We start from the raw sequence: 15,275 nt of genomic DNA, 5'->3' as shown, positions 1-15,275 counted from the left end.
ATCATGAACTCTTCCAGTCTTTTTAATTTTATGTATATGACCTCTGTCAGTCACTATTCAGGTTTTAAGAGACCATTTATTTTCAACAAACTAAATTGAGTGACAGTTATAGGAGAATAAAAAGGGGAAGGATAGACAGCAAAATAGGAGCAATGCCATGAATGGAGAGCCAGATGAATAAAGTGTTGGACTGCAAAATGAAGGAAAATAAGGTGGAAGATGGTCGCCGACTGAGGACAGACAGTCTGTTTAATGCACAGTCCGTATAGCCTTTTTTTTTTTATCTCCTCCCACTCAGTCCCTTTCTTTCTCACTACCTCATCCACATGCAGGTCAGCTGCGAGAAAATGATGGGGGGAGAAAAAGATAGGAGAGAAAAAGGGACTGTGGCGGCAAGCGAAGAAAGATAGAGCATCCTGCACTCTCCTGCCAATCAGTCTTCTCTGTCAAGCATTGCAGCGCGTGCCGCTTGCTATGAGTCATGCAGAGACCCCACCATTTAACTTGGCTATGTAAAAGGTTTTCTCAAAGGCCTAAAGGAGGTGAGTGCCAGGGACTAGATAAGGTCCCTTCCTGTATACCTGATGGGCCCTGCCGCAGGGAGGGAGGGTTAGAGTGGAAGAGCCAAAGAGTCTCCAACTAATACTTGAGGGAAAAGCTGTGAATACACACAGTAACACCCAGAGGATGGGGAAGGAGAAAAGGGCAATAGCATACAGGAGTTTGTTTTTCTTCAATAATTTCATAGCGTTATTTCATATTAGGTTGCCACTTAAAGTTTCATAATATAATATCTTTCTCTACATTTTACTTTACTTTTACATGGTAACTGCAATGAGCAGAGAAATAGCAAATGAAGACCAAGACAGAGATGCTTGGCTACAATACACAGCATAATGTTTATCAGAAATTAAACTCATATCAGCACAAAACTCTAACACTAGATCTTTAGTATGCGAGTAAAGAGGTGGTGATGTGATGTTGTTCTGCAGCCACAGGTCCTATTCACTGTGCTGCTGCCATGTCAACTGTCTAAAGTTATGTACATTGAGTTATGGGTTTACTTATATTTTTAAGCAAGTTCCTCCCCATTTCGGCTTCATACTATTTTCCAAACAATGTGTTTTTTGCGTTAAAATCTGGTATGGATCACACATTTTTCAATAGGTCCTGATACTTTACACCACAAACCTTCTTCTTGTATGACATTAGATTCAAGAAACCAAAGACATTATTTCTTAAAAAAAAAAAGCCCAACAACCTGCATTTATCTTTTTTCACTTGAAAAACCATAAAATGGTAGAAAGAAGGGTTTCTTATTTTGTTTGTTTTTCTGTAAAGCATTTTGAGTTGCCATGTACATGACTGGTGCTGTACAAACAAACTTGCCTTGCCATATGTAATTAAGAAAATAAATCCATCTGAGATGCCTCTGCTCCATCACATCTGAATTCCCATCTGGCTGCTGACTCAATGTAATTTGTATTTCAATACTTCCTTGACAACATATAGTAATATAACTTACATTACTACCTTATGTAAGATCAAGCTACCTCCTTAATTATGCCATGTTTTTTTTGAGAGATAAAAAAAAAAAAAAAGAAAACACTTTTGAGAAAGCTGTGCAACGCAACAAACCAAACCACTTTTTTGGACGAAAACACTTTTACAAAATATAGTTTTTGTGATTTTCAAATACTTCGACAAACAATCAGCAGAAATGGCAAAAGCATCCTTACTTTTCTCTCCATTATTTCTAATTGCTCTTTGTAGAAACTCTGGATTGTGGCCAGCTCCTGTTCTTTCCGCTCCAGCAGTCTACCCTGGGAAAGAAAACAAGAAAAGAGACAGAGATTACGTATGAATTACAGCAAAGATATATTTTTTTTAGAAAAACATGACAAAAAAATAAATGAATTAAAACATCTGTACTACATTGATTTATACTAAGATTAGCTTGCAGAGAGCTAAGAGAGTACTGCAGACAATTGGTTGGCAAGGGACTTTACTTATCATAATAAATTGTGCTTAAACTAAATATACTTCACATGTTTCCAATATTTGTCTGGAAAATTCACCAAAACCCTATGAAGTTTGTAACTGTAACATGACTGTGGAAAGGTTAAGGTGGTAAGAATGCCTTTTGAAGGCACTATAAAATACATTTTTATTTATTTTCAAAGCGTCTATACAAAAGGCAGGAGGCAACAATAGCAGCTCCAGGTGGTGTGGAAATGATTGGCTGAAATCACTGAAAATACTGCTGAACATGACTGAAGACACTGAACATGTATCAATCATTTGTATTTTACCTCCAAGCAGAACACTAACCACTGTACAAATGTTTTTGAATCACAAAGTATAAAAATCACCATATAGAGCTTATAAACCTGATGACATACACATGGCCACTTGATACAATTGTATGCAGAAGAACAGTACTTGAAGGTGTTTGCTCATATTACTACTGTGTTCCCCTCAGCAGTAAACACACAACTGGGCTTAGTAGTACAGCTGCAAGATGCAAAAGATTCAATACTTTCTTCCACTGTGAATTAACAAATTATTTGCATATTGAGATTTCAAAAGAATTCAAACACAAAAAAGTTTGATTTCATCTTTCCCAAGTATTCAGTTAAAAAACAACTGGTTATGTATTTCCGGGTAGTTTACACTTCTTTTCACAAGTCCTGCTAATTCATTTTAGGTCAAAATAACATCAGTAATGTGGAAATGTACATTTAATTAGAACTCATAAAATCTATATTACAAAGCAGCACAAAGAATGTCAATTTCGTTGTAAACCAACACCATGCAATGACACTTACAAAACTAGTTAGGTGGCATAAGATTGGCACAACTGTGGCTGGAGGTGAAGTGGTGGTGTTGACATTAGCAGGAGGTGAAAGCCTTTTATAAGCTCACTGAGCCAAGCTGTGACAGGCAGCAAGATGGTGGACTGGCTGAAGGAAGACCCACAGTTTGGGCCATGGCAAAGCAGCATGCAAGCAGAAGAAGACAAAAGACAGATGTAAAAAAATAAAATAAAATGAGAGAGAGAAACAGGGAGAGAGACACACACTTTGAAAATTTGTTGGCATTTTAGCTGGAAGAGAGATACATGTATGCATTGGTGATAAAAAAGAAACCTGTGTCAAGAGCATAGGGGCATACAATTTTATAATTTCCAAAAGATTAACGAAGAAAAAAGAACTCCATGAATAATATGAATTTAAGTAACATATAGTGAAAACCAGCAAAAGAGCTAATGAATGGAAAAAAAGAACAGAAATCAATACAAAAATAAAAGTGAATGAGTTTCGAATGAACAAAAGTTAGGGAGCTCTGTCAAGCCAGCAGATTGTAAATACTCTGTTTTTCACAACGCTGAGAAATATGTTCACTGCCACATTGTATTGCTAATTCATAAAAATGTATTTTGGTTTTTCAAATTAATTTATTTACATAAACATAATGCACACAGAGCCACTCAATTTTTTCCAGAAAACAAACATATCGCTTTAAGCCGATTTATTATGCAGCCGTATTTTAAAACAAACTCATGAAAAAAACTCTTGAATGCATCATAATTAGTGTGAACATGATATGCTAGTTGAACACAAAAAATCTACGGTAGTTTAAGATCCTAAGAACAGCAACTGCCCATTAACTTATATAGAATGGAAAGGGAAAGTGGTGCTATCCCACATAGATACTATATCATGTTGAAATGATGACTACTTCCTCTACTTAACAGGTGAATTAGTAAGAGTATGAGTAGATGAAATATTAACTGATCAACTCTTCTTCTGTACCATTTAAATAAATCGGTATGCACACAAGCACAGTTACACTGACTGACATAACATTTATTGTAATTCAGTGTAATGTCATGCTAACTTAACAGACACACACATCTTTGAAGAGCACATGTGCAAATCCCTACTCTACGCTCTCTCTTTCAACGGTAGCTGTTTGATGCTTGGAGAATGTGTGTATATGTGCGTTTGCATGTAAAATCTCCTCTGCCAGCAGCACAGATGATGTGTAATTTTCTAGCTGAATACCTCCCAAAGATTTGTTGTGCAAAATGATGGCGGCAGCACACTTGCAGCCTTGCTTTAAAGCACAATGAAAACATGACATCTAAATAGAGAAAAGAGACAGAGTAAGAGAGAAAGGAATAGCCGAACTAAGACGGTAATAGTGTTGTTGCTTACCCACGCATCCAAATCTGCTAGCTAGGAAAAAGAGGGAACTGGAGTTAGAGAGACAATAGAAGGAGGAATGATACAGAGTTTAGGTGAAAAAGGAGGTGAGATAAAGACACATTTCAGAAAGTAGAATCCAGAAACTTTCAGAAGAAAGAAACTTGGTACTTCTAAAATCCCTTAGAAAAACAGTATGGGTGCTGTTGTTGCTGTTGTTTGCACAACGGTTTACTTTTAGAGTTTATATTACATTACAGGAAAATATATCCTTTCATTTAACTAGATGTATTGTTAAAGAAAAATACTCATGCTTATAATGATACACAGACTTATATCCATCTAAAACTGTCCAAGGACTACATGTTGTAACTTGGTTCCAGTATAGCTTCTGTTATGGTGTTATGATCCGAGTTGCCATGTTGTGTTGACAGAATCGACTAATCAATGTTGTCAAGATGGCTGACAACACTGAGCTACAACAGCCTTAAATAAGGATCAACACCTTCTAAATCATTTCAGTGGCAGCATTTTTGGGTGCTTTGTAGAAAACAAAAATGTTGACAGAGTGACAGACAAGATGCTATGTCAGAGTACTGAGATCAACATGATCTTCTAAAGACACTAAAAAGTTAATATATGCTTTGCAGTTTCTTAAGCTAAATTGCTTATTCACAGTATGCTTTTCTTAGTTAAAAATCAATCAAGTCAGAAGTTGCAAGCAAAGCTATACTGTGATTTGGAGTAAAAACTGTTGAGGTTTATGAGATTAAAGCAGTCGAGCTCCTGTGCATTATTCTGTTCAAATGATGTTTCTGCGACACCTAAACCTTAGGAAAAATAAATGAACATGGAGTTATCTGACACTCCTAATATAGCCTATGCATTTTTATGCTACTCATAATATATTATAGACCTTTACGACTTTGTGTCTAATGCAGCCACAAAGTATTATATGACCTGTATGGTAGGCTATCCCCAAATCAAGCAAAGCTCAGACAGGCGTACAATGCCATATTCTGTTTTTCTGTTCCTACCAAGCTCTCCCAGTCTGGCGTTGGATACAGAACACAGAGGGGACAGATTATAGCGGTAGGTGGCTCTAATGTTGCCATGCCTCATAAAAACACCATTGAGTTAAATGAGGTGAACTCACAAAGCCAGTGGCTGCAAAATGCGTTTGTGTGGTTTTGGGTAATCTTTGTAACGGATACAGCCGACACCATCTGTTAAACCTTCCCGCTCTTTGGTCGCTGGACCAAATCTGAATGTGTGTCTAAGAGTGTCCATGTATGTGTGAATAGCCGGATCCCCATGGATTGCTCACAGGAGTGAGGCGGTCCCATTTCCATAGATGAAAGATTTTAGAGGAGAGGTGAAGGGGCTTGTAGAGATGCAGAGACAGATAAACACACACACGTACACCTCCCCCCCCCTACCACACACACACACGCCCAAGCAGTTTGATGGAGTCTGCAGGCCAATAGCAAACAGTGTGACTGCAGGTACATCTACATTATATTTATGTGACTCAGATCTCCCTGATGATCAAACGTCAACGTGAATGTAAAAACTTATAGACTAATTTTTGGAACCATTATGGTGGTGGCTGTAAACCATCCACTTGTGTATATAACATCAACTTCAGAACAATTAAAAATTTATTTGGTTCTCTTGTCATGGGTCAGGCCATGTATGTTATGTTTGGTTAGAGGACATGCCAGCAACTTTGTCCAAAATGGGGTGAATTTATATGATTAGAGGAAATGGATGCTGTCATGTCACTTATTCCGCCCTGCAATGGACTGGTGACCGGTCCAGGGTGTGACCTGCCTTTTGCCCAATGATACATTTCAGAAGAAAGACATTGGTTAAATTTGACACATGTAGAAAAACATTTTGAAAAAGCTTTTACACAATTTCCAAAATGGAAATCAGCAAAGTGGACCTCCATGTTTGTTTCTATCTATCTATCTATCTGGCTTCTTGGTAAAAAGACAGTGTGTATAGTATTGTATTAATTGATTCAAAATTAATACAATGCAGGTAGAGCATTGTATTACCTGTATTGAATACAATACAATATTGAATACAATATTAATTTTGTATTCAAAATTAATACAATGTTACATTACATTATTAATTTACAAATTGTTCAACCCACTGAACTAATTAAGTATGAAACATGGGATAAGTGCACAATAGCTGAAACAATAGTTTAGCTTAGTGTAATATTTTAAACAATGTGAGGAAACTACAAAAAAACAACAACAATGAAATAAACACCTTATTTTACCTGGAAAAAACATGCAAAAGCCATCCATTTTTAATCAGAAACAGTTTCACCTATGCACCACATCATGTTCACAGTTATGATCCTAATATTTATGTCCTTTTCTACCCAAGTATCTGGAATGGGCACAATATACAAATAATGACATATCTCTCCAAACCGTTTCAATATCAGTGAGTAATGTTTAGAGGAGAAAAAAAGAGGACAAATAACCTTTCAATAAATTCTGTTTTCTCACGAGACTTGATGGGTCCTTGCGTCTGCCTGAGAATAATTCATGCATTTTATTAGATAAGAATGATCTAAAAGTGCAAAATATCTGTATAGTTGAAAAGGGGGGCACATTTTACCAGCTCAGAAAAATCAAAGATGCTCCTTCAATATAACCACACCAATTTCATGGATCCTGATACATTTGATCATGTATGCTTAGTTGATTATGTTTGCTGCGTGTACCGAGCAGGTCACCAGATGCACCAGCTTGGCAACGCTTCATGCTTCATTTAGACTTGGAATCTTAACCATCCAGTAACATAGTGTGTTTCTGTCTATTTCTCTGTGGGAGAGGAAAACAGAAAAAAACAGAGGTAGAGACTGTGACACAACAAAACCATGTGAGCATGGCAATGTAAATGTGTGTGCGTGAGTGCATGCGTGCGGGGGTGCGTGAGTGTGTGTGTATGTGCATGCATGGCAATATCAGACCTTTTGGTCTCCAACACTACCTCACAAAGTGTGAAACGCTTCCTTCGAAATCAATTATGCAAATGTTAAATTATGCAAATGGTGCGTGTGAATGAATCTATGTGTTTGGGGAGAAAAGGTTTTGGTTTGGTTTCAGCCTGAAAGTCAGGAGTAGAGAGAGAGAGCGAAATGAGGGAAGAGGAATAAAAGTAGGATTAGTGTGGAGAATGTCACAGGGAGACATTCTGTGCACAATTTAACTCTTGATTTGGCTTTTTAATCAGGAAGAAAGACAGAGACAGATGCAAATACAAACAGAGAAGAGGAAATACCTGAAAATTGTGGCTAATTCACTGACATCCCTCTCCCTGTCGTATAATAATGGAAGTAAGCATGTTATCCATCACATGTGCCAGTAATAATACATATCTGTGGTAATGCTGAGCCCCTGAATATAAACTTAAGATTTATTGGTGCTGCTAAATTAGCTAAAAAGCAGCATTTTTCAAAACCTTTGCATTGAAAGGCACATATACCCATAGTTAAGCTTCAATGTGAACTTGTTCAGTATTTACTAGTTTTATTTTTTTTAAATAGTCTGTTTTTATTCTATTATTACTGCTACAAAAAAGAAGTATTTTTGAGGTACAACTATATTTCAGTGATCAGGGATAACATTATGACTGCTAACAAGGGAAGTGAGTACCACAGATCATCTCTTCATCATGGCAGCTGTGAATGTTTGGGTTTATCATGCAGTAAGTAATCATTTCAACCTTTTGATTACATTGCATTAATGCATATTATTTGACTTTTATGGGCAGTTAAATCATTAATTTTGGCTGCACTGGGTATAAATATTTTATTTTATTAAATAAAATAACATGCATTTTGCCATGTTTCTGCAGTCGTTTTAGTTTGGCCAAAGGGAAAACTCTCTAGGCACCTCATAGTGTAGCAGTAGAGCGGGGCACCCGATAGACGGCGGCTATTATCCCTGGAAGCAGCCGTCCGTGGTTCAACTCTCAACCTCAGGATCTTTGTAGCGTGTCTTTCCCCAGCTTCTCTTAACCCCTTTCCTTTAAAATAACAATACTTAGAACAAAGGCCACTAGCCCCACAAAATCTTCCATAAAATGAAAATTACTATCAAGAAGGACACTTTCACCTTTTCACATGAATGGAATTGTCCAAGAATAAATGCAAGCCTCCCTAAAACTTGTTCAGTTGTTTATGCATTACAATTGTGCATCTCATTTTCATTGTCTTCATGGATTATTTGCAGTCATTTTAGTTTGATAGAAAGGATAACTCCATATCAAGTATGGTCGCCTCACACTTTTACAATGGGATAATATGACAACAATAAGTGCAGAACCTCTTGACAACTGCTCAAGTGTTTATGCACTGCATTTATAAATTTATCACCACACCAACACCTGTGGGTGATATGTATATCTTCCTGCACCTGTAAATTAAAAAAATACATGCAGACATGAACTCTTACATGATCATGCACACAAGGTGTAGCAGAAATACCAGAGGCATGAATTGGTTAGTCTAGCTGTTTGCTCATTAAATGTGAGGTTTCTTCACATAACCGTGGGAGGTTAGATGAATTAACACTTCATCATCAGCCTTCTTTGGCACACAGACTGTCACAGAGACAGAGAGAGGGGGGTGAGACACTGCCAAGGATATAGTGAGAAAGAGAATGCAGAATAAAAGACGGATGCTGAAAAAAGAAAAATAGGTTTTGTTAGAGAGGAAACAGAGGAGTTGTACAGTTATCTGTTCAACAAATGTGCACAAAAATCAGACTAAACATAGTTATAATTTTTATAGATTATATCAGGTACATTTGTTAGTATTTTTTTTTTTTTTTTTAAAAAGCCTTTCTGTAAAATGTGTATAGCTGTGCTACCACAAATAAATGTAATCATATGTGAAGAAAAAAAAGGTTTATTTATCCTATATGAACTGGTCTACAACTAAACTGAGTGAACGGGTTGTTCTCTTCCCTAAAAACAAGCATGATGGAATTTATTTTTACGATAAGTCTTGTCCAGTTGACTCATTACATCCCAAAAGCTCTCTGATGGGATGCGTGCTGTGCTCCAGCACATCGAACCTTTCAGCCGACAGAGTTTGTGCTCGACAGATCAAAATCTCCTCAACCTGAGGCGTTATCTGCTCGACAGCAGCTACAGCTGCTCAAAATGAAGGGGGCAAGCTTTTGCATCTATGAATGAGCAAGCACACACAAAGGGCTTATGTGATTTAACATGAAGAAAAGATGTCAAGTCTCTGGTGAGACTATGGTGAGGCAGTTTAGACTTAGTCTTAATGTTATGTTTTTAGTGTTTCTATGTGAGGTAAATTGAAGTGTAGCTGTGTGTGCATGTTCAAAGGGTTATAAAAGTATTCAAACACCCTTTGACGTTTCATGGTGCAACAACCACAAACTTCGATGTATACAATAACAATTTCACACTATACTGCCTAAAGCAGTGTTGAGTTATAAACATAGAAGATGGATTCTAGTTTTTAAACATCTGACATCAAAGCTGAGCTTTATTGTCATTATGCATTGTGCCATGTGTGGCTGAATACCAGCACTGCTAATCTTCCTAAACAATTTCATTACCTCTTTGAAAAATAGTAGTGGTAACCAGGGGAGGAAATTAAAACTTTTCTCTACCAGCCACAGTGGCTGATGGAGAAAGGTTTTTAATGGCCACTCAGACATTTCACCAGCCACTGTTTTTTTCTTTCAATTACAATCCCCACCAGTACGAGAAAATAACATAAAATACAGAATTTATTCTTAACTCTATGAAAACCAATTTACTGACAGTAAGTTTACCGTACATATGTACGCATTCAAACTAATTTAACATAACAAAGCATGGATACCTTAACAGAGGTGTAGAGCAATAAGTTCACTTTAAGTAATTACTAACAGCAAATTTAACTACACAACCCAAACATTCTTGCAATCATTTCCTATGTTGAACATTTCCACATTTTGGCTACAACTCCCCCAGATAGTATTTACTGAAGATGTGTCCAGTCATTTTTAAAAAAAATTAAATGGTATCAATAGCTGTTTTCTAACGGTCCTATTTGTTGTTCCTTACTTATTACGTTTTCTATTGAAGTTCACAATTATTCTTACTACCAATAAGAATAATTGTTATTCTTATTCTAATAAGAACAATTAATAACGTGTTCATCATTAATTCCACAGGCCGTCATCATTCCTGTATTATCCCCATACCTGTCAAGTCTCCCGTTTTGTCTGGGAAACTACTGTATTTTACCTACTGTATTTTATTTCTCTCTCATATTAGCTTCTCTCCCTCCCCGCCTTTACTGTAGTAATACTCTCTGTGACGTTACTGTGTGGTAATTAACATATCATTAGTTTGACATATTTTTCTGAATGGGCTTATGCGCTTTTTAGTTTTAGTTGTCTTAACTTTTCTGACACACACACACACATATACAGTATGTATATATATATATATATATATATATGCATATATAGACATACATATATATACAGTCCGTCCCATATACAGTATGTGCATCAGTCTGTAGTAGTCCGGTCAGCCACTCCTATCCTGGACAGAAGTTCAAACTGAATGCAGCTTTTTTTCTGTTCAAATTGTCAACCCGGCACAGTGGTGGGTGCGTTGCTCCAATTTACACGCCACTTCATACTTTTACCCATATTTGGCCAGTGGCAGGTGCTAATTTCCACCCCTGGTGGTAACACAATGTTGCGGTGATAATTCTTTGGAGCAACAGGGTTGCTAATTAGAGTTTATTAGAACATAGATTAAGCTAAATACAGCAAAATTCTGGAAGAAAACATGCAAAGATGGAGATTAATATTTCAGCAGGGCAACAACCCTAAACATGGCCAAATCCACAATACAATGGATTAGATTAAACCACATTCATAGTTAGAATGATCTAGTCTAAAGAAAATGTATCACATATTTTTATAATGGATGTTCACAGATGTTTTCCACCCAGTCTAATTGAGATCAAACTACTTCCTTATTCCATTTTATTCCTCTTAGACCAGTTATCTTCAATTTTTCTTCCATTTCAGATTTTGGCTAATAAGGAGGTGAACTAGTCAACCAGCAGCAAGGATGAAGCATCGCAATTTATTTCTAAGCCTTGCAATAAACTTCAAGGCTTTTTCTTGCTTATTAGCTACAAGATTACTTATTAAACTATCTGTTTTTTTCTCTGGCTAATCTCTAGCCGGAGTCTCAAGGCTGTTTCTGTCCACAAAGTTGCCTGATTTTAAACATGAGTAGTTTCAAGGAAAAATACCTGCCTCGAATGCTGTGTTTTCTATCGAAGACTGACGTCTTCTAGAAGGACAATCTTCTTGTTTCAGAGCAACAATACAGTTAACATTTCCATTTATTCTGCTAAAACATAAAAACAATAAATCTTCAAATCTGCTGAAAGGATAATAGTTGAGAAAATAATGTTGCTTTAGGCTGGTTATCAGGAAGGGATGAGTCAGTAAATAAATAACTGTGCTAATTAATAACAGTAGAGATGTGTCAGGACTGTTTGTAATCGCGGAGATAAAGAAAATTCTATTAAAACGTAATGGATTAAAAAAAAAAATCAATGCAAGTAAAAAAATTTTAAGTTAGATTAAAAACGGGGGGGAAAAAAAACTGACAAATGTCTTTTAAAGTGAGAGAGCAGGAGAGCTGGGTGGTAAGCAGGAACATCTTGTAGCTGAAAGCTGCATATTCAGTGCAAAACACAACATTTACACTCTAGTGAAGTGTCACTTCCTGGTGGTTTGTACACAGCAGCAGGGCAGCACATTGTTAACATGTATGGCACCAGCGCCTGTGGTCTGAAGGTTTTGTAATCTCAGGTCTGACTTTAACGAATGCCAAGCTTTTTAGCTTGCTTTTTTAAATAATTTCTCTTGGACAGTATCAGGGGCATTTCCATGTGTCATCACTAACACACACACACACACACACACACACACACACACACACACACACAGGAGGAAGAAAAGAGAAAGGAATCTAGGAGAACATGTTGCCCAGCAGCCCATTTTGCAGAGCAGGGCCGGGTTCCATCCTAATTTTAATCCCCTACCAGGAATGAAAATGTTCCAACAATGCCATCTAGTGCCTATTCACAAAACTAATTTTTTTTGCCACACTGGAACCAACACACCTTGGAAAAATATTAATGGGCGTATCAAACCTCACAAAACGGTGCCGCAACTACTGAAAATGTCATGTAGCAATAAATAACAAAAGACATTAGAGAGCATGAAGTGTGCTTTAAACACACAGACCAAAGAATCTCACAAGAGGGACATAAGAAGTTAACAAAAGGGTGCTAAATCTTTTATTACACTTTGTGATTCAACCACAAAACCAAAAAGATCCTCCTACAGATGGTGTTATTCTTTGGGGATGAATAAGACCTGTCAGATTTAGTCGGCTGTAGGTGTTACCAGCTGCTCTTGATAAACAGCTTTTCTTCAGACTTGACTGTTGGGATGAAAGTATTCAGACCCCTTTGAACTGTCACATTTTGTGACATTAAATCCACAAAGTTCTTAGTGGAAAGGTACCAAGGTGCCACGAAGTTTTTCATAAGATTTTCAAAAGAGAGGATAAAGCAAATCCACAGCTATGGTGGGATAATTGGGCTACATAAAAACAAATCTAGCTTTGGGGACAAGTGACCAGCAGAAAGCCACAAGGAGACTTGAAAAACAAATGCAGGTGTTCTGCTCAGATAAGAATTGAACTTTTTGGCCTAAATGCAAAAGTTTATATGTGGAGGATATCTAGAACTTCATATCACACAGTGTCACAGTGGTGGTAGAATCATCCTGTGGGGTTGCTTTTCTTTAGCAGAGACAAGGAAGCTGTCCAGAATCCATAAGAAAATACAAAATACTTGAGAATGTGTCACAGATTTACTTTCTGGCAACCCAGCAGCCCTAAACATACAGCAAGAGGAACGATGGAACAGCCAATTGTGTGAATTAATGGCCCAGTCAAAACAAATTCAATTAAATCCAACTGGAAATGCATAGTGAGACCTAACATCAAGGAATCTCGGTAAAGTTGTAAAGTCATAAATTGTAGAGAAATGCCAAAGGAGAGGCACTGTAAAAAAAAGTCTCCCAGGTTATTAATGACTCATGAATTCAGATTATTCAAAATCCATGCAGTACTGCAAATAAAATAGTTTGGATATTGCCGTGCAAGTTTTCTAAAAGAAATGTCAGCATAGACACACAAAAACAGTGAAAGCAATATTAATGTACAATTAACCCTGTACGAATACTAAAACAAATACTATCTTAATTTGTCCAGGGTTACAAATTCCTGATAAATTCATATTTGTCTGTGTTTTGTAATATTTCTGGTTTTCTCCAGAAAATATTCTCCTGCAATTATCTTTTAAAATTGGGTCTTAATTCAATTTGTAGCAAGTAATGTTGCTGTAGTGTTTTCACTGGGGATAAAAGACTGCTTTGATATTACAGCACAAACCTTCAGCCTCAGCCAACAGACAAGTGGGAAATTCTGTTCTTCTCAGCCGGATAACAGACTTCTCAAACTCAACAGCCTAAATTCAATGCGTGTGTGTGTGTATGAGATGTTTAGCACTGAATACCTGGGCATGCTAATTACATTTTGCCTGCGGCAGGAACGACACCCCCCGAGGTGAAGAGAACAGACAGGGAGGAGAGAAAGAAACACAGGAGCAACAGAGAAAGCAGGAGGTGTTAATGGAACTTTCTATTTTCCCCCACATCTTCACTCAAGGTTTAACAGTTAAATATAGACCTAAACAAGACAGAATGGCATTGTGAAAAACTCAAGTTCTGTACTTTGGAAGTCAACTAATGAGATGCATGTCAGCTAACATAAATGCAGGAACAAAGATTCAGAAGTCAAATAATAAACCATAATAGTTCCTTGGTTAATAAAGCAATAAGTTGGAAAGAAAACTTAACAGAAACTATTCATCATCTTTCATATATATTTATTTGAAGAAATTATCTCTATGATCGATATGAACTTATCAAACTCATAGAATTTAAAATATCTATGAACTTGTTAACTGGCCTACTTGACAGGCAGCTATACAGACAATTGATTGCATATTAAGAAAGTCATTGTTGTAAGAACGCCATTAGAAGCCCTGTTTGCAGTTTGCAACAATCCATGTCAGTAACATAGAGAACATATGAAAAAGAATGTACTCTGGTCAGATGAGGCCAAATTGAACATGAAAAATGCTGTGGGGTAGAAAACAAACACAATGAATGAATAGACCCTCTCCACCTTTAAGGCCACCATCTTGCTGCTGCCACAGCAAGATGGTGGCAAATCAAAATCAAATAAAATTTTATTTGTATAGCACATTTCAGCAGCAAGGCATTTCAAAGTGCTTTACATCATATCAAACACAGAAACACAAAGTCATCAAGTGGGGGGTCCTTGCTTTTGCATCCATAAAAGGTTTACCGGTTACACTCCTACTGTGTTATATGGAACAAAATATTTATTGGTATTTTTATTCCCATTCACGCTCACAATCACGCAGTTTAAAACGATGTAAACAGCCTTTCAACGGGCTTCCGGCACGAAGCTCGTTATACCTCTTTCACGGAATTTCGAGCAGGGACTCCGTCGTCCCTCACGGATTTTTGTGCAATTCTATGGTACCTGTTAGTGTCTAGAATTTACAAGGTTTCTGTTACGCGCAATGACCCTCAGTCACTCGGCAGCATCTTGCTGTGGGCGTGCTTTACTTCAGCAGAGACGAGGATGTTGATAAATAAGTATGAGAAATAATTGTGTTATTTATCATTATCATAATAATGTGTGAAAATGTTTGAATAATTTGTTACACGTGGTTCCATGAAAGCATATATAAATATCAATAGATGTAAGTAGAAAATTCAGTCTTTAGATGCACAAAGCGGGCAGAGACATATCCCACAAGACTTGCAGCTGTAATTGCAGAAAAATGTGGGTCTACTGAGGACTGATTCAGAA

The 15,275-nt window shown here is 37.0% G+C and overlaps 1 protein-coding gene across 5 annotated transcripts in view; it reads right to left on the bottom strand.

The window, feature by feature from the left end:
* Positions 1-15,275, bottom strand: part of LOC102224473 (MICOS complex subunit mic25a-like) — a 63,307-nt gene that overhangs the window by 42,466 nt on the left and 5,566 nt on the right. For 3 of the 5 annotated variants that reach the window (XM_005797955.3, XM_023325721.1, XM_023325719.1), the window contains exons 5-6: positions 4,221-4,241; positions 1,740-1,823 (exon numbers count right to left, since the gene is read on the bottom strand). In XM_005797955.3, the coding sequence (XP_005798012.1) occupies positions 1,740-1,823; positions 4,221-4,241 (105 nt within the window). The remainder of the gene's footprint in view (positions 1-1,739; positions 1,824-4,220; positions 4,242-15,275) is intronic. The other 2 variants (XM_023325722.1, XM_023325723.1) reach the window with 1 other exon arrangement.

Source organism: Xiphophorus maculatus, chromosome 20, assembly GCF_002775205.1.
Source record: "Xiphophorus maculatus strain JP 163 A chromosome 20, X_maculatus-5.0-male, whole genome shotgun sequence".
In the NCBI taxonomy this organism is placed as follows: Eukaryota; Metazoa; Chordata; class Actinopteri; order Cyprinodontiformes; family Poeciliidae; genus Xiphophorus; species Xiphophorus maculatus.
The sequence above is the reverse complement of the archived record's forward strand: the minus strand, read 5'-3'. Positions and strand labels throughout refer to the sequence as shown.